General features: G+C 34.1%; 1 protein-coding gene across 16 annotated transcripts in view; it reads right to left on the bottom strand.

The window, feature by feature from the left end:
- nAChRalpha4 (nicotinic acetylcholine receptor alpha4) overlaps window positions 1-26,624 on the bottom strand; it is a 204,102-nt gene that overhangs the window by 20,029 nt on the left and 157,449 nt on the right. For all 16 annotated transcript variants that reach the window (XM_074116204.1, XM_074116205.1, XM_074116206.1 and 13 more), the window contains 2 exons: window positions 8,496-8,611; window positions 810-978 (listed from right to left, as the gene is read on the bottom strand). In XM_074116204.1, the coding sequence (XP_073972305.1) occupies window positions 810-978; window positions 8,496-8,611 (285 nt within the window). The remainder of the gene's footprint in view (window positions 1-809; window positions 979-8,495; window positions 8,612-26,624) is intronic.

The raw sequence follows: 26,624 nt of genomic DNA, 5'->3' as shown, positions 1-26,624 counted from the left end.
AAAAAAAGGAAGTGCTTCAGTATCGGACAAAACCCCTACCGACCACCATGAAAGCCTCAATGCTTTCTAAAGGGCGTTAGGGACCAGATTGACTACCACTTTGTTAAACAATTGAGAAAGAAGGTAGGTTCTCCACAGGTAAAACAGCCCAGGTATCTAATTTTATGTAACATTAAAATGGAATATTGCTAACATTATTAACAACTTAAAATTGTATTTTTATCAACAATGAAATAGCCAAACCATTGAATTTATATTATTTGCATGATTGTTTTTTTTTTTTTTTGTAAACAGAACTACCTAGTTAAGCACATATGCAAATGGTGCTCGAAACTGATTAAAATTTGAACTTTATAACTAATTTTAGCACTATAATAGGCCCTTTATACATCGATAAACAAAGAAATTTGAGCTTAATCAAAATTGAACATCAATCATTTCTAAAAAAAGGGTGAACTGCGTACAGAAATGTCAGAAGAAAAACAGAAAACCTTATTATTCACTTAGTGCAAGAGAGGAATTGTAAATCATTAAGAAATAAGAAAAATATCTCACGAACTCACGATCTTAGACTAGAAGATTTGCCTGTTATTATAGAAGCTTAATGTAGAATCTTCAGTCAATGATTTGGCTAACTAAGATGATGAAAGAAAAGATGCTGAAATTATGACGGACTTAGAATACAGAAGGAGAGTTCTGGTTCAGCTTCCAGAAAATATGTTCGAAAGGAGCAAAAAATCTTTTTCAGCCATATTTAAAAAAACATTCTAATAGATGTCTAAAAAATTATTTTAAATAAAAGAACTTACCTTTTCACCGCTGTCTGATGGAAGGTAAAACGTGAGTACGGTTAAAAATGATATGCCCATGCAGGGAATTATAATATTCACTGTATAAAACAATGTCTTTCTTCTCATTGTAATATTAAAAGTAATATCCAAATATGGCTCATCGCAGCATGTATAGAATCTTTCGTTCCTGTAACAAATAATATTAATTTGTAATAATTACTTATTATTAACAAGTGACAATGTGTAACACTGTTTGTCACCGAAATCTTTATCCGTTTTGTGATCATAACAGGAACTCAAAAAAATGAACGAGTAAAATCATAGCACTTGTTAATAACAAACGAACAAGACCAAAAAATATGCTTACTGAAGTAATTACTAGTATATGCACAGAAAATACTTCTCACATTTTTCAAGTAAAAGGAATACCAAGAAGAAACGATGGCGGTATTAGAAGCTTCAAAATATCTGCAGCCACACGATCTGATGATAGAATGTTTAAAAAATAAAAAAAAACATTTTAAAGAAACAGTGACAGTTATATAGATTTTGTATCTTTTTTAGTTGGATTATTAGTGCTGAAAGATACTTCTCATCATCAATCATCTTGCCTAAGTTTAGCGAAGTTCTCGTTCGTGTGATAATGTTGAGGTTACAACTGTTGAGGTTAAGGTACTGAGGTGGTGACTAATGATGACGTGTAATTATGGCGGATATTTTGAATTGTGTTTTATTACTTTACTTTTTACATTTATTTTTCACTAAAAATTTTAGAATTTCAATTTTTCTTTTTTTTAGTCATTTTAAATTTTCACTAGTTATTACTAGATTAGAGAAAGTACATCGATCACGTCGAATTTTTACTAAAATATCCGTTTTGAGGTACCACGGCTCCAAAAAGTGGTTTTTACAATTTTTCTCTACGTCTTTGGGTCTGTATGGTCATAACTGAAAAACTCTAAAATTGAAAAATGTTCAAATTTGATATTTGATTTAGATAAAACACTCTTGAGATGACGATAAACTTGAACAATTAGCCTATGAAAAGCCTCTTCACTTAAAAGATTTTTCATTTTTTTTTTAGATTTCCTCAAAAACTTCCTACGTACTACGATTTTCTTCAATGGTGGAATACTTGTTGCAGATAAATACTCGTAGTTCTACTTTTACTTGATATGTTCCTCCGAAAAAAATGTGGTAAAAAGTCTACAACATCAATCGTTCAGCATTACGGATACAGACTTCAGTAAATGTACTATTTACTCAAAAAGAAGGTGCAACCGTAGGATAGAGGCGAGGCCCACATTGCTAAGATTCATGGTGGTACTTTGTTCAAATTCCCTGTCTAGGCCTTGGATTTTTAGCCCTAGAAATTGGGAACAATAATCGGCAACAATTCATAAACTTTCACTTACCTAAATAGTAAAAGGGAGTACAAATTTAACACGACTGCAATACTTCCCCTAAACTGGGTTAACAGAAAATTTATTAATTTAGCAATAACTGCTTGTCCTTTGCAAGAAATATGGCTCCCCCAGCATCTTAAAAATAAATACATACTTCCAAGTGAACACTGTGAATGGGTGTTAGGATAGTTGCACGCAGTTTTCTCTTAAATTATAATCCTCACTTAACTGTGACGGCTATTATTGTATTATGGTCCAGCTGTACAGCAACCCATCTCTAGATATATTATGAGTGAATTATCTACGAAAGTAGAGACCACTAAATGAAATAATTTTCTCTCTCCAATTTACCACATTTTCTAAAAATAAAAAAACTAATTCCATTTAATTTTTTTAGGACAAATTAAGAAAAATTTTCAGGTTTATCTAAATTCAGGTGTGTATTTTTTTTTCTTTATAATTCTTTAGTTTGTAAAACTATACATTACAAGGAAATGACACCACCTTAAAAGGAAATTTACCCAAACTAACCTTCCTCCACCCAAAGCTGCATTAAAACGAATTTTCTTGGAAAAATTATTCAGTTGAAATATTATAAATTAAAGAGCATTAAAATTCCTGAAAAATCAACTGCACCATTTGCGAGAAAATCTCAACCAAAAAAAAAACTATTCAGTGAATTAATAATTCCGTTTGATGAAAACTTTTCTTTTAACTGGAAATCTTATCCAACTTCATCCTGCTTCGTAATAATGGAGACTTGAATCTAACTTTTTTTTGGAAAATTATTTCAAAGAAAATTCGTAGATCTAGATCTAAATGAGAGAAAGAATAAACAAAACGTTTTGAGAGGAATTTCCTAGAAAAATCCTTGGAATAATGTGCTTTACCCCGAATGAGGGATATTCACCGCCCCATGGAATATCCAAACGAAATTTAAAGTTTAAACTACCAGCAAGAAAAAGTTTAGGACCAGCAAATCATCCTATTTTCGTTTCTCTTATCATTTTAATGAAAAATAATGTGTTCGTGCATGATCGGAGACTTTCCGGACCCGTTCGGCCGAACTGGCCGAAAGTCTCCGATCACGCCCGAACATTTTTGTTCTTTCTAAATTAATAGCCACTTACAAATTACATTATGTTGTGATTAATTGAAAATGGAATGATTCTATTTCCGCAGACTGCACAAATTAAGGAAGATTATTAAATGAATATGCTGTAATTGCGATTTTGAAAGAAATCCCATAATCAGAAGTGACTCCTTACCACTTTTTTTTGTATTTTGCCACCTTTTTAAAGATTTTCTCTAAACTTGGTACTTTCATTTCATGAACATATATTTATAACTTTTATTTTAATAATTTATCCAGGAGAATTCGTTCTATTCAGAAATTGAGGTAGACTTTCCCTCCAGTGTGATGTCAGTGTAGGGTATGGTTATTACTGAACAATGTTGGTAATGCGAACCGTATGCAATCTCGTAAAATTCGAGAATCGTAGCGAGCGGAAGTCGTGCGTGTATACACGGCAGATTTTTTTAAACAATCATTATTTCATTGGATAAACGACTTTACAAACAAAGTAATACGACAAACTTGAGGAATTAATGAGCAAATCTATGGTAAATTGTGTAGTTTGTAGAACAAGCCGTGTATTTAAGTGACTTCACTAAATTATAATGTTCCCTAGAGGGCTGAATGTTACACAGGAGCGCCTCTGGTTTGGATGTACGTCTCACTAATGTAGCATTAAATGAAACAGTTTGTTAATTTTATACTTGTAACAATAAACACTTTCACAGTGTCTCTCTGTTTGCTACATAATGCTGTTCAGTGTGTTTACACTGTTCGTACAAAGCAGAATTCAGCAAACTTTTTTTTTCAAACGTAAAACATTAAATTCTACATTCCATATCGTTTGGAAAATTTTCAGTTAATTCCAGATGATGCGTTTTCAAAAAATTTAGGACCATATTTTAAGTTATTTTATGTGGTCGTGAAATTCTATTCTGTTTTTATTAAAATAGTGAGTTAGCCGCTTCGAAATTCTTCCATCAAACTAGATCCATTAAGTCCGTCCCTAGTAAGACCACTCTTCAGCATCCTCCAGTAATGAAAACAACTCTCTCAGGTTCTAGTAAGAAAGTCCTGGAAAAAGTGGCAGTAGCCGTCAGTCAGGAATCACCAACATGTGCTTTTCCGCCCAAAATATTCTAAAAAAGATTCCTTCATATTAAAAGAAGATAAATTATAGACCCCTCCAACACCAGATAACTAGACAGGCTTTCTAGGAAGAAGCTGGTTTTCAGGAATAACCATTCCCAGATGTTCGGAGAATAAGTTCACCAGATGAAGGAGCCCTAGGAGAAAAAGGGAGCCGCAGCATTAAGGGATCACCCTTAGCTGGGCCTAGAACCCAACCTAATTGCCTTCCAATGTCCTCCAAGCTATTCTGAAGAAGATAACCCCGAATTAAAAAGTAACTGGATAGCTGCTGATAATTGAAATCCAGTTTTTACTCCAAGGAAACTCAACTGAAGAGCGAAGAGAATTACCATTCCTTGATGCCTTCCCCCTCTTCCCAATGCCTCCAGAAGGGATACAACCACTTCCATCATGGGTTATAAAGTGGGTCAGGAAGTCTACTCGAAAAAAAAAGAATGAAAGCCCTACAAGAAGTCTGCTATTTCCGTAAATTGAAAATGAAAATACATTCCTTACTGTATTAACTAATTTACCTATTTAAAAAAAAATCACTGGGACACTCCTTTACACCAAGAGATTGCGGAACTTTGATCTAAGGGCAGAGTAAGCCTAACTGTATTTCTCCTCTCTCTTTTGTAATATTAATTTATTTTCCGTTTCTATATATGTATTTGTTATAAACCCACACAAAGTCACTGAAAACGTCATACTGACTACGTCATTAAATTCAATTAGCTTTCTATGTAGATTATTGCAACATTTCTAATTTAAATTCTATTAGTGAAACCTATTAACAATAACACAATATGGATGTAATCAAATTTCCTAGTTGTTCGCCAGGATCGAATGAATGCCTTTAATTAATTCATCTCTCATGTACTCGCACGAGGTTTTATATTAGGCTTTTATTAGAACGGCCATGCTGGACAATATCTGAATGCGGACCAAGTACTTTTTTTACCCCGGACAACACCGGAAGATGTCGCGATATTTTTAAATTTTAGAGATTGCTTTTTTTTTTTTTTTTTTTTTTTTAAAAAAAATCACGGATTAGTTATTTTTATTTAAATGCACAACCCAAAGTAAAGCGATAATTGTGGTTTAGAGAATATGATCGCTAAGTTAAAGTTTGGCTTTTCCTGGGATCATATCGAAAAGTAAAGTTTCATTTTCCTGCACTTTTCCAGTCTCAAGGAACAGATACTTCCGACGAAAATATAATAATTGCAAATCTGCAGGATTGCGCAACACTTCCTTTTTGCTTAAAAGTCAAAAAGTATAAAAAGAATTTTAGGGACAAATGATTTATGAAGGCGCCGACGTATTAATAATAAAATATGAATTAATGGAGGAAAAGTATATCGTCGTATGCGTTGGCGTGGATGAGATCCTAACTCCAATCCAACAAACCTCTAGAGGCCCCCACAAAATAATATATCAAAAGTAATATAAATTTGTAACAATACTAAGTTTAGGACATTAATCAATTCTGGAGAATGTAGAAGCAGCATGCATTGTATTTTGGTTATGTCCAGTCATCCACCCTCCAGCATGACTAATGTACTTAGGCGTAATCTTTCATTTTTTTGGGGGTTGGAAAATACATTTGTTATATAAATATTTATTATTCGTACTCATATTAATGTATCAACTTAGTTTTTAAATGGAGTCGACTAGAAGTGGCGATAGTGTGGGCCCACAATAAGATGTGTGGTTTGAAATTTTTCGTATCTTAACAAATCGCAACCTGAGAATTATTCAAGGCAGAGTAAGCAGAGATAAATCTCTGTATCTCGCAGTGACGCAGCTAAGCAAGAACTGGAAATTCATTTTTTTTTAAGAAAAAAAATGGCATAACAATCAAATCAAGAACAACAGACTTAGGCTTCCGAAAAACCAGTCCGTGCGACCGTACAAGAAAAACGACAAATCACAGAGTAAACAATCTACAAAGAACAATGGAAAAATATGCAGAAAAAAAGTTAAGAAAGAGAAACAGCTGAGAGATGGTCTTCAGGGAAATGAAGAAAATAGAAAATCAGGAGGCTAAGGAGAATTTGAGATACTAAAAACCAGCGCGAGCAAAATTAGCAAAAATAAACCATTATTATTCTTCTTCTTGTTGTGGCAACAACAATTATTGGAAGATTGCTACAAAGTTTTGAGCTTAATCGGACTCGAAATACTCGGTAAAATGGCCTATTTCTTTGGAAGTCTACAAAATTGATTTGATAACCAAAATATCCGCTAGATAGCATGGGCTGTACTAGTTGATTATACGAAGTCTGTAAATTAAGTAATGAGACTGATTTTTTTAATTTTTTTTATTCAAATAGAATTACGAGGGTCGTTTGAAAAGTCCGTGCAAAGTCAGAGAGATAGCACTACTGGCGCGTATCGAGGTTATGTTTAGTTAGTAGCATCTCTTGGAAGAACACACACCAAGTTTCAGCCAGATCGGTCTATTTCTTTGTGTTTGGCATTCGTTTGAATCGAGGAAGTCGAGTGATTTTCAAAAAATGGACGAAAAAGAATTTCGTGTGTTGATTAAACACTACTTTATGAAAGGCAAAACGCCTCAGGAGACTAAAGAGAAGCTTGATAAACATTATGGTGACTCTGCACCTTCGATTAGAACAGTTTATAAGTGGTTTCAAAATTTTCGGAGTTGAGGTTACTACTCCAGAAATCATTGATAAAATCCATAATATGGTGATGGATGATAGAAGAGTGAAGGTGCGTGAGATTGCTAGTGCTGTGGGCATCTCGAATGAATGGGTACATAATATTTTGCATCAACATTTGGACATGACAAAGCTATCCGCAAGATGGGTGCCGCGATTGCTCACGCTTGATCAAAAACGAAATCGTGTGAAGTGTTGCAAGGACGGTTTGCAGCTGTTCCAGAAGAATCCGCAGGACTTTAAGCGTCGTTTCGTCACTGTGGATGAAACATGGATACATCACTACACTCCTGAGACCAAAGAACAATCTAAACAATGTGTTACCAAGGGGGAATCTGCGCCAAAAAAGGCGAAGACCGTTCCTTCGGCCGGAAAGATTATGGTGACTGTCTTTTGGGATTCGCAAGGAATAATCCTCATCGACTATCTGGAAAAGGGTAAAACTATTACAGGTGCATATTATTCATCGTTAATGGACCGTTTGAAAACCGAGCTGCAAGAAAAACGCCCACGATTGGCCCACAAAAAAGTCCTTTTCCATCACGACAACGCACCAGCTCACACCTCAGCAGTTGTGGTCGCAAAATTAATGGAAATAGGGTTCCAACTCGTTTCACATACCCCCTATTCACCAGACTTGGCTCCCTCGGACTACTATTTGTTCCCCAATATGAATAAATGGCTGGCGGGAAAAAGATTTTATTCAAACGAGGAGGTGATTGCAAAAACGAATAGCTATTTTTCAGACTTGGACAAATCCTATTATTCGGAAGGGATCAACAAACTAGAGCAGCGTTGGACGAAGTGTATAAGCCTAAAAGGAGACTATGTTGAAAAATAAAAAAGGTTTATCCCAAAAAATTAAGTAGTTTTTATTTTTGCACGGACTTTTCAAACGACCCTCGTACAATTTTATATTTTCACCTTCAAAATAACTTCCTTCTGAAGCCATACAGCGCTGGAGACGTTTCTTCCACTCCTCATAGCAGTGCTCGAACTCCGATACTGGAATAGCCTTCAGCTGGTCTGTTACAGCCGTTTGAATGTTTTCGACTGCATCCCAAAATGAGTTCCCTTTAGGTGATTTTTCAACTTCGGGAAGAGAAAAAAATTCACAAGGACTCAAGTCAGGCGTATAAGGAGGCTGGAGGAAGTTATTTTGAAGGTGACAATATAGAATTGTAATTCTATTTGAATAAATTTTTTTTAAAAAATCAGTCTCATTACTTAATTTACAGACCTCGTATTTATTACAACTTTGAAAACTAGACTCCAACTGGACTGACTACACCCTGAAGAAAGAAATGGATCATCATAACGTCCACCATAAATGAAGCTCCTAAATTATTAATAATAATATAAATACATATTATTTTTTTAAAAAATACATAGAATTTAGAACACTTACCTAACTGCAGGCACTTCAAGAATATCCCATTCAACAGACATATAAAATTCAGAGAGATCAACGCCAACTTCGACTACGTTCGATCCTTGCTTTTCGTCCATATGTCTCAGATCGACCTGGATGTAATCGTTTTAATAAATTTTAAATAAAAACAAAAAGGAAAAACATTAACAATAAATAAATCCTTTTACCAATTATAGTTCAATGTAATAAATAAAAATAAAAGGTCATTAAATAAATAAATAAAAAAACAGTTTTCATAAAGAAAAATAAAGATAATAATGATTAGAAAATAAATATTACTATGACTGTCTTAAAATAAATTAATAAATACAAAAAATAAATAAACTCCAACATACAAAAAAAAAAAAAAAAAATGAAAATCATCCCCTCACCCCCAAATTGACCGACTTCGTTCCTAATTTTTTTGTATTATTGTTCATTTTATCTTTGTTTAAGGTGCGTCAATTATTTTATAATTTTATTTTAAATTTTTAAACCGAACTTTATATAATTATTTGAAAATGATTTATTTTTAAAAAATAAATTTTAGAATTATTTATTCATATTTATTTTTTTAAAAGTAATGATATGGAATGCTATTTCTTTAAATACTTACTTTTAAGTTTAGGGAATAAATAATTTAAAAAAAAAAAATATAAAATTTACCAAAAAATAAATGGATTATTCACAATCTTTGTTTATGCTGTAACTTTATTAGGATAAGGTTTATTTTAAATTGCTTTTAAAAAATATAACAAAATAATCAATAATACTGAACAAAATAAATAAATACATTACTTACAAAGTATTTATCATTAAAAGTGGGGGGAATATGTACAGTGGGTGATGTGAGGCTTTTTAATAAAAAGTAATTTAAATAAGTTCAATAAATAAAATTAAAAAATACCTATTTCGAGTCGAGCTTTGTTGTTCTGAGTGATTTAGATTTTCGACTAATCGACTAATACCTGAGTTTTCTAGTATACATACCTTAGTCACCATGAAGAGGCAATAAAGCCTGGGTACTCTGCTAAGAAATTCAGGATTTAGTGTTGTAGTTGCGGAGAAACTAAAATTTGCCTTTGAATTTGCACACAACAGACAACCTCTGGCAGGCTTTTAATGTGTATTGGAACGACTGGATAGAGTCAATGTTGTTGTAGTTGGATACAGTTAGCTTTGCATAACCCACTGGGTTTATCCAGAGATTTCTGAAGAAGAGGTTAATCTCTCCCTTCATTACGATTATGAACTGTCGTCTCTAGGAGGCAGTCATCGTCCACCTGGTCTAGTGAAGAGATTGTCATTCTTGCTTTACGGCATACTTAGGAAAAGCTAGTGGAGATTTGAAACTTTACCCGAAATATCCTTTTTTTCAGGTTCCCCGAGCGAGGGAAAAGAGTTTTCTTTTTTTGCAAAATAGACTCAGTGTGAGAATTCAATGAAAATAAAAAACTGTAAATCGCAGGAAGACGAAACATTATATAAGGACCTACCTTAGAGGACCTTAGTCTCCTTAGCGACTAAATTCCCCACTACCGAAGCAAACACTTTACTGAATGGGTCTTTCCATTAGTGTTTGGGGTGGTAGCCATTCGTACGATGAAATAAGAGGTAATGATTTCCAAAAATGTATGATGGGAAACCTCTGGAATCTCTAAGATTTATCCAAAAAAAAACCCAATAAGAGTTGGCACAATAACCCTATTTAGGAGGATAAGACTCGCTTTTGGGAACAAGATCTACACCACGTTCTCGGTGATAAATTGTAAAAGACATTGTTTCTTAAGAAGAGCTATTTAAACAAAATTTAACACCAATAGTTAGCCCTAAATAAGTCCTCTAAATTCTCCAATAAGGCTAAAATCAAAATTTAGCTACAGAAAATTTGATTTAAAAATTTGAATTTGAGGAAACCTGAAGTAAGTGCAAGCTCTGTACTTTCTCTTACTGCAGAAAATCAAACCGGAAATTCATTTTCGGAAATCCTATCTGGATCCGAAAAAAAAATGTTATATTATTAACTGTCCTGTACGTGTAATCAAGGATTGAAGTATATAGGAGACCAATCCATTTGATTATATCAGATCTATGGCCAATACCGCGCATTCTACCGGAGAGAGTGAAAAGTTGTGACTTAGGATATCCAACGCATCAGATGAGTTTTAATCACGTGGGATATTATACATGTTAATGACGTCAGTTGTGTACATACCCCATATGACTAACAAATAAATAATTTTTCCTGTTTTACAATCCATAAAAATACTGTCCTCGACGTTTTACCTAGTTTTACAAAACATTTAACTTTTCAAACTGGTGCAGCTGCTATGAAGCTTAGCTTTGTAAGTTGTGAGATCGGCAGATCAATATGAATAGTTTTAAACTACAACATGAAAGGAAGCTGGAATCTCATAATTCCAGATTTGACGCAATTGAGAAGCGGTGAGGAGATGACAGGAAGTTATCGGTCAAAACTGCTCAATTGATCGTCATTAGAATGTTTGTAGGAGGACTGTAATTATGCTGCAGTTTGGAATGTTATTTTTGTTTTTATTTACAAATAAATCAAAGACTAAATCATGGTTATTGTGGGCTAATAGTTTTTCTGTTAGAACGACCTGAAAGTATAGATTGTGAAATTAGATCCTTAGCTCCAATTAACAGATACAGCTGCCGTAACATCACCTTCTTGAAAACTTCGACAAGTAATTTTAAAATCAACTAAAGAAATGCTACGATTTAAAAAGAAAAAAACAAAAAATTCAGTAAGAGAAAGTTTTGGAAACTTCACATCAGTAATTGTAAAAATTATAATTCAGAACAACAGCCCACCCTCGATACTGTAAATAAAATAGTGTAATTTTATGTGAAAATAAAAAAGTAAAAATAAGAAATAAAGGAAAAGCAATAAGAAGTGTAAAAAAGATCAAAATGGCTACAAAAATTTATTAAAAAAATTAAACAAAATAAATTTTACTTGTTAAATTAAGATTTTAATTTTTTAATTTTTTTTTTTTTTTGTACTTTAAGCAAAGCAAGGGAAAAATTATACAAATTTTACATATTTTCTAAAAGTTAATAAATAAAATGGAAAATTATTAAAAAAAAAAAAATAAATAATTAATAATATTAAATATAAATAATTTTAAAGAAATTAAAAATAAGTAGCCCAATAAAAAGTAATTACAAATCTTTAAATTGTTTGTAAATGAAGAAAAGGGTAGAAAAATAATGAAAATTAAAATGAATTAATAAAAGAAAATAAAGATAATTCATGTCCAAAAAATAAAATTAAAAAAATTAAAAGTAAAAAAAGATAAATTAGCCAGTTTTTTTAAAAAAAATAATGTTAAAAAAACAAAACGAAAATAATCGATCATATTTTATAAAGATGCAAGTTTCTTCAAAGTAACTCAAACAAAATTTTTTTTGATCTTTTAAAAAAAATGAAATTTTGAGACGACACATCAAATCGTGTAAATCGTGCAACTGTTTAAAATGTATCAAATTTAGTATACCAAAATATGATCGATTATATTCCTTTTCTTTTCTTTTTATAAATGTACAAATTACAATTTGAAATTTATTAAAAATGAATTTCGTGTGATTTTTCCATTAAATATACTTTTAAAATTTCGAAAGCTAAAATCAATAAAACTACTTAACAATAAAGTATGTACATGTAAATTAAATATATGTAGGTAAATATGGAAGAGAATACAGTAAATAAAAAAAAAAATATCTAAATATAACAGAAATCATGCTTTATACAGTACATAGAAAACAACCTAATAATCTGAACGATAATTTAATGGCAGTTTAAAAGGAGTAACGTTTTTAATTAATCATGCAATCGTGCATCTTTTTTTTGTATTTATTAATATTTTAATTAATATAATTTGTTTTAATTTAATGATAAATCATAAAATGAGTTAAAAAAAATTAAAAAAAAAAAATACTAGAAAATACCCAATTTTATTGCACTGAGTGTACCACTCACTCAAAACTCCTGCTTTGTTATTATAGTTTTTTACAATCTATTTTGGAAACTGATGAAGTGGGAGTAATAGTTTTTTTGATATCCAGAGTTAGTTAACTATCCAGCATGTTCCGGTCAGAACGTGGATGATGCAAGTATCAGCTCAAAAATGGTTCAGGTGTAAATGAGCTTTAGAACCTTTTTTTTTGGGGGGGGGGATGATGGATCTCTTTAGTAAGAGCTCAATTAGGATATGAAGTCTGTATATAGCTCTTAGGCTCACAGTACGCGCACCGGAAGAGGTCTTAGGCAATGTCTTGGCCTAAGTAAAAAGAAAAACAAAGATCTTCGGCTTTGAAGAAGTTGAGCCTAGAACGTAATCCCACCCTGCGGATTCTGTAGGGACATGGAGGAAACTCCAATATATACCTCCTGGCAATGTTCATCATTCAGTGAATATCACAGATGGCTGGGAAACTTCCAGGTGTTGGAAGAAAAGATGAAAATGGACCAAATTGATGAACCACTTTTTAATTTTTTTTAAAAAAACAATTTCCCCCAACTGATGCACAAATTTAAAAAAAAAAACATTTAAAACTCCTGATGAGGAGCACCATATATTGCCGAAACTTAGAGCAACAATCCAAGTGGTAGAATTAAAAATTTTTTTAACCACAAATCGATAAACAATATTCATATAACCAGCATGAGGTTAAATGAGTTAAAACTTCAGTTTCAGTCCACCCAAATCTAAATTCACTGATTAATAAATAATTAATTAAAAAACATGTTTAATTTAGATTACAAAAAAATAAAGATAAGAATTCTAAAAGGTTAATCAAAAAAATTGAATAAAGTTTTAAAAAACAATTAATTTTCTAATTTATTTATTTAAAAAACTCAATTTTAATTAATATAGTAATTAATAAAAATTAATTTAAACAAATTAAAGCATGCACCTTTTTACTTATTATTATTTTTTTTTTTGCATTTCAAAGATAATATATTAAATAAATTATTTATTTTCTCAAAAAATATTTGTCTAAATAAATAAGTAATGACAATTTTTTAATATATAATCTTTGATTTAGATTTCAAGCTAAACAATAAAACAATTTTGATATATGCACAATGAGAAAAAATAAATAAATAAATAATAAAATATCTACACAACAAAGAAAATTTGTAGGTCCTACTGTGAACGACTTTGGGAAGGTCCACCATTGGTGTTTTATTTACAAATAAAATGTACATTATATTTACAAATTATTATTTATTTTTGTTGTTTTGTTTTTTTTAAGAAATGAGTAAGAAATAAAGGAGGAATTTGTAATTTCAAAGGAAACTGACAGGATTTCAAGGTTTATATTCTAGAACCAACACATACCAAACTATTTAGTTGTTTTAAATGTTTTTCCGTACTAGACTTGGTGTGCATTGGGTCTACAACTCACATTAACAATAGTTTTGGGAAAACAAAATTTCCAGAAAAACAGAATACGATTCTGTTTACAACAAAACTATCTTAAGAAATAATTTGTGATTGATCTAAATTAATTTTTCAATTAATTACAATTAAACTAAATAATTATAAAATTTTAATTAGTGTAGTGTGTTGATTTTGTATTATTTTTTTAATATGACATCGAAATATATATCATTAATTCTGCTTGTAAGACTGGGGGGGAAAAAAAGCGAAAAGATAGGAGATCAATAAAAAGGGTACTTGAGCACAAGATGTTTAAAGACGCAAAAATTTCCTTTGGAACAGTAAGAACAATGGGAATCAAAATGTTTAATTATTGGAGGACAACCGAACTTTTCAGTACTTGTTCGGATAAGAACTATCTAGAAGGGGAGACACGCTAAGATTACTTAGTGAAGACCCTGTGACTGGATTGTGTAGGGTTGTAGTCGCCTTATTGGGCAAGAAAATTGCAGCGGGAAGCTAAGATCTGTGAAATAAAAAAACGGCTAGCCACTTTTCCCTCCTTCTTCCAAAGCATCAAAATTCGTATCCAGAGTCTTGTGGGCAGCCACTCCACTCCAGGGGGGGGGCTATCCTGGTTGCTCATTTTTGACGGCATTCGATTGGATTCGGCATTACTGGTATGAATCCTCGGGAAAGGAATGTGGGAAGCAACTTGATTCTATCCCAGTTCTTTCTAACTAGACAAAATTAAACCAAAATTAATTAAATTGAATAAATACATAAATAAATTAAACAAAATTAACTTAAATTTAGCAATAAAAATTATTAAACAGATTTGTGGCTCTATTGTTTACGTTAGCTGTATTACCGAACCTCTACATTATTTAAAGCTCCCCCTGGGCGCTCAGTAACCCCAACTTAATAGTGAAAATTGGAGTGTAAAACAAAAAAAAAACTGAAACTTAACATTTTCAAAATAACCCAATTAGAAAATGGAACTGATAAAATAAAAGCATTAAATTCAATATGGCTGAATAAAAGGAAAGATCAATCAGAATTAAATATGACAGCGGATGACAGTATTTTCCTCTCCACCTGCCACACAGGGGTCTGATTACTAATGAAAAAGAAAATAACTGGAAAAATCCTTCATCAAACCTTTTTCCTAATAAAAGAAAATCGTTCATTATAATGAAACTCCTTTGGAAAGTTCGTTAAGTTTTTTTTTTTGTCTAATCTATCTTTTCTCTTCAGTTCATACACTAATTTTCTTTTAACTAGAAGTTTTTCTCATAAAAGAAAAGAGTTGGAAATTGGTTATTTATTTTAAGCGGCATTATTACCATCAATTTTCCTCAAGTTAAAGGGAATAATGTGATCAAATTCCTTTTAAAGCATTCGTCAATAGCAGAATAGCTTATCTGTAACAAGACAGCTTCCACGATGGTCCTAGAAAACCACGATTACATTTGGTCAATCGCTACGAAGGCTACCCTTCGTGGTGGAAATCTCTAAACCTGGAAAATTTCAGGGAACCAAGGTTGCACTATCCCTCATCGTTCTTCTTAAATATTCTAAAGAAAGCCTCTCAAGAGGATTCTAAGTAGGGTATTGTGATGTGATAACAAGAAGGAGTGATAGAAGAAATATATATATTTTTTAGTTATAAAAATTATAACTAGTGGTGCCAGTCAGGCGCTAGTACTTAGGTCAAGTGCCGCGGTCAGTGCACGGGCAAAAGGGACCGCCCGCCAAAGACACACCGCTTTCAAAAGGGCCATTATACGGTCAGTATACAGTGACCACCTGGCTACAAACACTCAAAAGACCGAATACCTGGCTACAGCCCTTTGATAACTTCCAACGCCTGTCACCCGGCCTATTCAAGACTAGGGTCAACACACGGCAAGAGATGTTTGAGTGTGACCCGTAATTACAAGACTTGTCAATGTGTGGTGATGGCTATATATGGTCTCTCTACAGGAAGTGGGGCATCAGTCGATGATTATTCTTCAGTATTTTACCAGCGTAACATCAAGATTCTACCAGCGAGTTACACCGCGAGCGCGTCCCTATCTAAGTATTTAAACATATATCTATTTAACGTCATTATAGTTGTGCATTCTAGTTACAATTTAAATCATTTTAAATTATTGTAGTATATCTTTACAAACGTCTAAATTATTGTTAAAATATATATATTTATATATTTTAACAATCCCTCGATGTTCTCAAGGATGCGACTCTCCAGGTATTCTAAGATGGCTCCTTTAGAAGAGAAGAGAACTAGCTCTTCTGGAGAGTTCAAGGGGGGGAAAGTAGTTACTTATAACCTCCCAAGTGACCTGAGCATCCCTACCCCGTAAAACCATCCTCAGATATGACAAAATTAGTCCCAAATTAAAGAGTATGTACGGCCCGGCAAACTTATTAACCATCCAGGCTTTTTTTGGAAATCCTAGAGATCGGAGAGCCGGCAGATTGGGACATAAATGGCGTTTGGGAACGCCCGATACTCTCAGAGACCCATATTGAACATATTACTCCCAGACCCTGACTGGACTGTGTAGGGTTGTACGCTTTATTAAGCAGAAAAATTGCAGCGGGAAGCTAAGATCTGTGAAAAAAACGGCTAGCCACTTTTCCTACATCTTCCAAAGCATCAAAATTCGTATCCAGAGTCTCGTATGGCAGCCACTCCACTCCAGGGGACTATCCTGGTTGCTAAGCTAGCGGACAGTTCGCACATTTTTGACGGCATTCGATTGGATTCGGCTTACTGGGGACCCTGACTGGGGAAGCTAAGATCTATGAAGAAACGGCTAGCCTCTTTCCCTCCTACTTCCTTCAGGATGCTGATCCTTTCGGACTTCCTCGGAAGCGAGTATCTTTTTTTCTTGCACTCTCTCATTTTAAGTCGTTCATTTCTATTACTGTAACCTGGATAACTGAGACACGCTGGATTCACTTAAGATCGTTTTTCAAGTGAAAGTAAATAAATTATGTTGGAAAAAGACTGTCAAATAGGATATTATTGTCCTTTTTTTTACAGTAACGACTTGATCGCAAATCTGGACTGGCTGGGCTATAAAGAAGATTAAACAAGCACTATAACCTCTAGATAGTGTTAACAGTGTCACTACTACTACCCTGGTCATCACAACCCAAGAAGGGCCTGGACCTCAGCCACCACATCTTTCCACTGTTCACGGTCCCTCGCAGCCGTTCTCCAACCGTGCAGGGCCGAACGCCTCAATATCATCCTCCTCGTCCCTCAGCCATCTTAGCCTTGTGGTCTGCCTTGGGGCCTTCTCCCGCCAGGATGCCTATACAACGCTCTTTTTAGAGCCCTTGTATCCTCCATTCAGTGTATGTGTCCCAACCATCGCAGTCTTCCTGCTTTCATGCAAGACACAATATCAGGCTCACCTGCATCAGTTCAGCCACTTCTTGGTTCGTCCTGATTCTGTGAAGCCTTCCTCTGTCGCTCACAGGTCCAAATATTCTCCTTAATATTTTCCTTTCCCCACCTGCGTATCTATTGCTCATATCTGCTCGGGTCAAAACCCACGTTTTTGGTGCCATAGGTGACAATCGGCCTCAGTACAGTCTTAAGAAGCCTTATTTTTACTGCTCTTGAGTCTTGACACATTTTTGCTTCTCAACACCGCTGGAAGAGCCCATAGTTAACAGTGTTGCCTGGCTAAAACACGCTGAGAATTGTGAAATACATTAAATTTATTTTCAGTTGGGCACACTGCTCAGAGCAAGTTGGTGAGCTGAAGACGGCCGGAAGAGGATAAATTGCACAACCTGTTTCACTTAACAAACCCCCCTTCCCTCACCACAAACAAATCACCTCTCGCCGACCATAGAAATGTTTACAATAGTTTAGTAACTAATTACTAGCCGAGGCTTGGTGTACGCATGATTTGGGAATGATTGTCGTCGTGGGTGTTAAATATAGCAAAATCACGTAATAAATTCACGTGAAATTAGTGATCCCAAAGCCCTCAGTGTGCCAAGTAATCACATGCCAAAACATGTTCCCGTGAGGGTAGGACGAGTAGATGGCGAGGCGGGGCGACAAATGGATGTAATTTAGTGGAAACATGTGCCACTCATCGATTATTTGGCGATTATGTTAATTTCAATCACACGTTTACCGATTAAAACATCTACGAAATCAATTTGATTAACCATTATAGGCAGCATCCTTCATTAACAAGGTTTGCTAATGTTCATTGTTGTTATTTAAGTTCCGGTTAAAAAGGCTACAAACTGATTCTATATTTAGCTTAACCCCTTAATGCACAGTTTTTTTGAAAAAACCGCTATATTTTATATTTGATTAAGTAATTGTTAGAGCTTACAATCCCATGTAAATGATAAATATCTATAAAACGATTGCTTTTCTTTGCTTTCACATTATTTTCAATTCTCGATTATATTCGAGAGTGAAAAATTATAGTAGCATAAAGTGCAACGCCGCTCGAATTATCTCGAGTGTGCACAGTTTGGCCAGTTTAGCGCGCTCGAGTTAACTCGAGTGTGCACGTTAAGGGGTTAAAGTAATCTAAGTTTCTAGAAGCTCAACGTTTCTTTTTCATTAAATTTCACAGGTACAATTTGCAAACCAAAACTTAATGACGTTTCACGATTGAAATTCAACCATCGCGCTTAAGGTCGTTTAGGTTAATGAAGTAATTAAAATGAAAGACTAGTCTTGCGGCTAGAGTGCTTCATTTAATGGCTTAACCATTTTAAGTCCCCAAAGTGCTGCGAATATCTTGATTTAACCCAGGTAAATTACATTTACACCTTACATTTGGGGTTTACTGTGAATATACATAGGGAAATTTACACTTTGAGTAATTTACCTTAGGGCCCAAGAATTATACCTCATTGGTGGGTGGTAAATTGAAGGGAAACTTTCAAAATTCAACCAATGCCTTCTTAATTAGTACTGGTTTATTTTCGGTATAGCCTTTTCACTTCCTCTTGCCTTATTTGGAAATATTGTTTTCTTCAAATTGCCAATTTTCATTAATATTTTCCATCGGAAATTCTAATTTTCTGAGTATCGCGGGATCAAAAAATATTTTTTAGAAATTGTCTATGCGGTATTACCTGGACAGATTCCAGCGGGGTTTGGAAAAATACCTACGCTGCTCCCATCTCACGAGGATCTGTTTTCTTTTGAACCTTTTTCCACTTCCGTACGTTTAATAAGAATCTGAACAGGAGGCAGAGCATGGGGGCACGCAGTTTTGTCCTCAAAAAGGGCCGAATTCTGAGCAATTCTGGTCCCCTTCGGGCGGACATAATCGTTCAGTGCCATTCCAGGCTTCTCTAGCATGTGTTCCGGCAGCAGTCTAACCAAAATCAAACTTTAACCATGAACTAATTATAAAATTTTCTAGAATGTGGACATAAGCGATTGATTGAAGAAAATTCAATGAAAATATGGAAACTAATCATTAACATCCGGGAGCCGTGTTTTTACTGAGAGAAAAGTAATTCACTTTACCAGGGAATCAGATCTAGTTCATGGAAACCAGCACACGTTTGGTACATCCGAGAAAATCACATTAAACAGAACAAATATTGAGATAATTTATTTCCATATGAATCTGCGGATATATGATTAAGAGATAAACCGGATATGGGTTGTTAGAAAGCAAAATAACATTTCCATAACATGCACATGAATGTACATATGAGTTCCATCATTCTATTTCCGTAAACACACAACATCCTGTGTAGTATCCATCACCAGCCTTCTACAGAGCAATGTCACGTTTAATTCAGAATGACCAATATCTCTCCAATACTCCTTCTTCACTGAAATAATTAAATTTTCATCAATCGATAATTGTAATCGATTTTTGTTTTACTGTTTGAATAGACGTGATATGAGCACAATCAACGGATAGACAGGCCAAAAACTCTGGACTCCCATGCTTTGCTTGTAGCAGCACTTATGGTGGCCAAATCTAACTTTTTTTAAGAGACATTTTGCCAGTTCTGCTTGAAGGATGTTCCGCTACAACGTCGGCTAGATATGTATTTTCAACAAGATGGTTGCCCGGCACATAATGCGAGAGTTGTTCGAGGTTACCTGGACAGAAATTTCCATGAAAAGTGCTTAGGGACTCATCCAATGGCCACCTCGATCTCTGGACTTAACCCCAATGAACTATTTTTTTTTTTGTGGGGAAATCTAAAAAATAAAGTGTACAGTATCCTTAATCCCGTGGCTTCAGTCGATGATCTGAAACGTCGAATAACTCTAGCCTGCCTAGATCTTGATTTCGCCACCATAAGTGCTGCTACAAGCAAAGCGTGGGAGTCCCAGAGTTTTGGCTTGCCTATCCGTTGATTGTGCCCAGTTTGAATAGATTCTTTAAAAAAAATATCGTAATTTTGACAGTAAACTGAAATTTGTTTTTCATATTTTAAATTACCATAACTTTTGGAAAACCTAACCGATTTCAAAATTTTTTTTTTTGTTTATTTTAGGAGCTCAAATACTACAAAAATATGCAACAAAAAATATAACGTTCCATTTGAAAAACAAAAGTTGGATGCTGTATCTCGAAATACAGGGGTTTAAAAAAATGGGTCAATCATTGAAAATAAACTAGACTAAAAATGATTAAATACGTTTTTTTATTTTTTCGAAATTTCCCGCCGTTAAAAAAAAAAGTGGGTGGAGCATATAACTCTGGTCACCCTGTATATATACAGGGCGTCCCAAGCTATATGGATAACGACTTTTTCTCGGAAACTAAGATAGCTAGAAAAAAACTAAAAAATACGTGTTCCCTTAGTTTTTTGTTAGGAATCCAAATTTACTTTGTAAATTTTTTTCAGTGCTTCCAGAAGCGAGGTACAGGCACCAACTTCATTTTTTCAAATAGGAAGGTGCGGTTTTTATTTCAGAAATAGATTCCTCTATTTTTTTAAAGAAACTTTTACTCGAAAGGTTTTTTTCTGTGAGCGATATTTTAGAAGTTATGAATGAAAACATGATTCTTATAAGAAATTTCAAAATGACAATATTATAACGGTTTATTGATTGAATAAGAAGAAAAGTACTATTTTATTATAAATTTCACTCCTCATTAATATTACAAATCTGCCCGAAATGGCGTCCACCATTAGAGATGCATAGACATGCTCTTTCCTGCCAATTGTCCCTTACTGCCAAAGAAATAGATTCGGGTTTTAACCGAGTTACAGGCATCTATTGTTCCCTGCTTTAGTTCATCTACAGATGCAATCCCGGCTTGATTCTGATGCATCTAGATTCAGAAATGCTTTTAGATAAGCAGAAATAAGGTAAGAAAGAAAAAAGTTATGAGTGATCACCTTGTTTTTCAGGTATCCCCAAAGGAAATAGTCCGTAGGTGTCAAATCCGGTGAACGAGATGGCCACTGAATCGTACCCCATGTCGATATAATACCATGAGGCATGTAAAGAAATATCTCGATAGGCAATTTGATGGGCATGTTATATCGACACGGGGGCTATTCAGTAGCCACCTCTCACAGGACTTGACCCCTATGGACTATTTCCTCTGGGGATACCTGAAAAACAAGGTGATTATTCATAACTTTTTTCTTTCTTTCCTTATTTCTGCTTACCTAAAAGCATTTCTAAATCTAGGTGTATCAGAATCAAGCCGGAATTGCATCTGAGATGAACTAAAGCAAAGAATAATAGACGCCTGTAACTCGGTTAAAACCCGAATCTATTTCTTTGGCAGTAAGGGACAATTGGCAGGAAAGAGCATGTCTATGCATCTCTAATGGTGGACGCCATTTCGGGCAGATTTGTAATATTAATGAGGAGTGAAATTTATAATAAAATAGTACTTTTCTTCTTATTCAATCAAAAAACCGTTATAATATTATCATTTTGAAATTTCTTATAAGAATCATGTTTTCATTCATAACTTGTAAAATATCGCTCACAGAAAAAAACCTTTCGAGTAAAAGTTTCTTTAAAAAAATAGAGGAATCTATTTCTGAAATAAAAACCCCACCTCCCCATTTGAAAAAATGAAGTTGGTGCCTGTATCTCGCTTCTGGAAGCACTGAAAAAAATTTACAAATTAAATTTGGATTCCTAACAAAAAACTAAGGGAACACGTATTTTTTAGTTTTTTCCTAGCTATCTTAGTTTCCGAGAAAAAGTCGTTATCCATATAGCTTGGGACACCCTGTATATAAAAAAAAGACAAAGAGAATAGAACTGATATTAGGGGATATACTCGTAATTATTGGGTAAATAATTAATTTCAGGGTGGTGGAAGGGATATTAATAACAAATAGCATGCTTGTAAATAATTATTTACAAATATTTGTGTGTTATGTTAGAAAATGTGTTATAAAAGTAAAAAGAAAATAATATATTTACAAATTATTATATATATATAATAAATGCGTTATTTACAAGCTTATTAGTCAATTTATTTAATTGAATTTTTTTTTATATATAAATACTTATTTACAAAGTGACAAAATATTGAAAATAAAAGGGGGGGTCGTTTAAAATCAAAATTTGAAAACATAAATTTAAAAACATGCATCTTTCAATTTAAAGGAAGCGTAAAAAAGAAAAAGGGATATTTATTCTCAAATTAAAAAATCCTTAAGTGGGATTTAGAGAACCAATCATCAACCACACTAGCTAAAATTTATATTTTAGATCAAAAATTATATTTACAAAAGTGATCCATATCTTGTTTTTAAACAATTCACAAAATTTGGATTTGAAAAATTTGGATAAGATGGTCCAGGTTTTTCTTTGGGAAAAAAAGAACTGGCCATGTGGGGGGGGGGGAGATGATCCCCCCATATTGCCTTATCTGGGAGTGAAGAGGAGGAGCTAGTGATTGTGTTTAGCTGGGCGACAGGGGATATACTTATCCTTTACCACAAGAAGAGTAGAGAGCTCTAGGAAGAACTGGAGGATTCCAAAAGTTTTTGGCGGAAAATTCAACCAATAAAAAATATTTCCTTCAGATTTTAGTTCAGGAAGTTACTATTTTCTTGAATTTTTTTACCTGAACAATTGTCCTTTAAACCACTCACTTCTAGGTCAATTTCCCAGGAAGTTTTCTTCTTTTTTTTTTTTTCTTTTAAAAATAAATTCAGAATGGAGTAGTGGTTAGGTAGACCTACTTCTCCAGTTAATGCTTAATAACCAGGATTGCTAAATTTACAGGGTTGGAAGAAAAGTGGATAAGTAAGGGAAATCTTGTAAAATTGTTGATATGAAGGAGTTTACTCCAGAAAAGTAGTACCTATTTGTTTTTGGTCTGGGCAAAAATCCAGGATCCAGACACTCCAATCCATTCAGCTAGAGAAGATTAACTAAAACTATCCCTCTCCCCTATATCTATCTTCCTTTAGGTAACTGTGTTCCTGATTAGCATGGAAATCGGGAAATGCTTCTCCAACCACACAACTAAAGAGAGAGAGGAAAAAAGAAAAACCAAAACCGGAAGGAAGTATTATTATAAATGAAATTTATAGAATTATTAATAAACAAAATAAATAATCAGTAGGAAGCCAATGGAATAAACCTTTCCCAATAGAGTTACAGCATCTACCAATTGAAAATAAATAAATAAAAAAAATAAATATAAAATAATTACACATAACATTTAAATAAATAAATATAAATACATTTAAGCTCTGCTATTTTAGAGTTTCTCTTCTTTTTTTTTTAAAGTATTTTAAATTCTTATTTTGAGTAATTTTTCAAAATTCTTTTGTATTTCTCACAAATAATAAAAAACTGATTGTTTCCAAGAACTTTTTATTAAAAACAATGCTTAAGATTTGCTTCTCTAAGGAAAACAAACAATTCTCAATGAGATAGGAAGGGTTTGCGGAAAACAAAAAGGAAATGGTCTTCAGTTTTTCCTGTATATGGCTCACATTGTTTTATTATGTTTTACAGGTGATTAAAGTTTGATTTTTGTGATAATTGTCTGTGGAAATTCCCGCCAGGGGGAAAAAAAACAAAAAGGTATCTACCTAGTTTCAAGACTTTTTTTTAGCGGGAAGATTGCGCGGAAAAAAGGAGTTGAGGGGACGTACACTAGAAACCGGATTATAATAAGGCACTTTACCCATACTTCCGGTGTTTGCCCCCCCCCCCCTCCCAAACAAGAAGAACTTCTCAGTTAACCATCGTCGGCCCCCAGACTAGATAGACTAGAAAAGATCCATCACTTACTGTGGATGTATGTCCTCTTTCTTCTAGATGAGTTTCGTCAGATATATGACAGAAAGGAGGAGATCATAGGTCCAGAGGTCCACCCTAGGCCGGTTGCTAAGTTACGCTGGTGATGTCTGAAGAGTCAGAGAAAGCTGGTTTTATGTTATTTAATTATAACATGAAACGAATAACTTTCAACTTTTTTTTTATTATATTTTTCTTCCATGGTTGAATTTATAGTCAATCTTCTGGCCCCGTTTTTCATCAGCGTCTTTTAAAGATCATTCAGCCAACGCAAGCGTGGGTCTCTCTAAGAAAATGCATAATTAGAAAATGTTCTAAGACAATCTTGGGTGGAAGGGGATGATGTGACATCCAGTGAGGACGCCTCTATAGAAAGTGGAACATCCTGTGACGTTCAAGAGAATCATAAGGCGCCACGGTAGCCGAGCGGTTATAGGCTAGACCAGCAAAGCTAAGGTGTATTGCGGTACTAGTCTAGCTCTTGGATTTTATTTAATGGTTAATGTGAGAAATTTATAGTAAAGTATGTTAGGCGGTTATAGGCAAGACCCGCAATGCTAAGATGTATTGCGGTACTAGTCTAGCCCTTGGATTTTATTTAATGGTTAATATGAGAGAAATATATAGTAAAGTATGTTAGGCGGTTATAGGCTAGACCCGCAAAGCTAAGATGTATTGCGGTACTAGTCTAGCCCATGGATTTTATTTAATGGTTAATATGAGAGAAATTTATAGTAAAGTAGTTTGCTAGTCGCGTCCATCCACGACACCTAATTGGTAGTTGGACGTTAAGCCTCGCCTGAATAAATAGGCGATTACTTTACTTTACTTTACTTACAAGAGAATCATGGAAGATCGTAGACTGCAGACTCCAAAGGGACCCCCAACCAGAGAAGGATTTGGGCGCAGCTGTTACAGGAGATCTAGATCTTTCCAAGACTATAGAGTCCTGGAGAGAGAGGTTTCTGGAGGATTCCCTAAGAAGATAGAAGAGACCCGTTGTTCCAAGTGGGACCACACATAAAAGGTAGTCCAAGACATATTAGCTGGCTACTGAGAAAGAGGTGAAGGTACTGGAATAAGAAGAAGTAGCAGATATACAGTGAGGAGAGAAATTCATAACAGAGCCCTAATACAACCCCCGCCCGACCAAGAAAAATGGCGTTTTACCTCAAATAACAAAAAAATAAAATTATAGTTCACCTCTTTGCACTTAACATTAAGTCAAAAATAAATAAAGGTAAAATTGTTTATGTTTTTTAGGAAAATAAATGAGTGAGTTAACGTTTCACAGCTGGGCGGTAAAACAACATCGAAATCTACAGCAACTAACATTATTAGAGACAACATAAACATGCTTCAATAAAACGGCTAAATCGTACTTTTTTTTTTTACTTGTAAAGCAATTTTTTTGCAAAACATAATATTACTTTTGTTCAATAATTATTTATTGATTCACTTTATTGTTCCAATAAAACATCAACACAGAACATTTACGAAAATAAAGACGTCATAGTAAGAGAAAAAGGAAGTAGAGAGAAAGAGAGAAAAAGTTTATTAATTTATTTTCTCTCAACGAGAAAGCTTTTCCGGGGGCTATACTACCCTTTTTTTATGAATTTCTTCCAGGAAAAATCATGCTTTTCTTTCGACAACATTCGCAAATCTCCCAGTTGTGAAACTTAATGCAGTTTTTGTATTTTATTGGTAGTTTGGTAGTGATGTTTTCGTGTTTGTTAATTTATAAAAGTTAGTATAATGAATGGTTCTTCTTATTGATTGAATCTATAAATTGGATGGATGGAGCTAATGAAGAAAATTATCAAAATTATCCAAAAATATCTTCTAAAAAGGCGTGTCGAATGGTATGGAAACCACATCAATCAAGTTAGCTGTAGATGGAGTTGATGTCGATCAGTACAGCCACGAAAAGGAGGATTCAGTTCCGGAAGTTTACTTTAATGCCATTGCTTATGGCACTGTTCGACCCGGTAATTCCCAGAGAGCAGATTCTGGAGAGCAGTGAATGTAGGTGGATACCCATTTATGGCCAGCTGTGGGTCAACAACTTTCTTAAATCGCTGATGCTGGAAGAATGGGCACGGCACCCCCCACTAAAGTGGGTCTATCTTAGTGTGCTGGCAAAACTTACACGGGGATTCTTCAACAAGGTTTGGAAAAAGCTACTAGCGCTTATAGGGCAGCCTGACTGGCCGAGATAATCGAGAATCACCAGATCTCTATGGCCCTCAGGCTTCTTCTCAAGCAAGAAATGTCTTTTCGTCAGACGGGGCTTACCAACCAACTACCAACAACAGTGTCCTCAAGATTCCTGGTTTTGGAGTATCTCCTGGTTCAAGGAGGCTAGGACAGAGCACCCCCCCCCTGACAACCAAACTAAAGAGTGATGGAGAAGGATTTCTTGCATGGCACTACAGCTTCAGGATGATC

The sequence above is a fragment of the Rhodnius prolixus genome, unplaced genomic scaffold (assembly GCF_049639745.1).
Source record: "Rhodnius prolixus isolate KJV_2025 unplaced genomic scaffold, Rpr scaffold_13, whole genome shotgun sequence".
Lineage (NCBI taxonomy): Eukaryota > Metazoa > Arthropoda > Insecta > Hemiptera > Reduviidae > Rhodnius > Rhodnius prolixus.
Note: the sequence above shows the minus strand (reverse complement) of the source record. Positions and strands in the feature narration are given on the sequence as shown.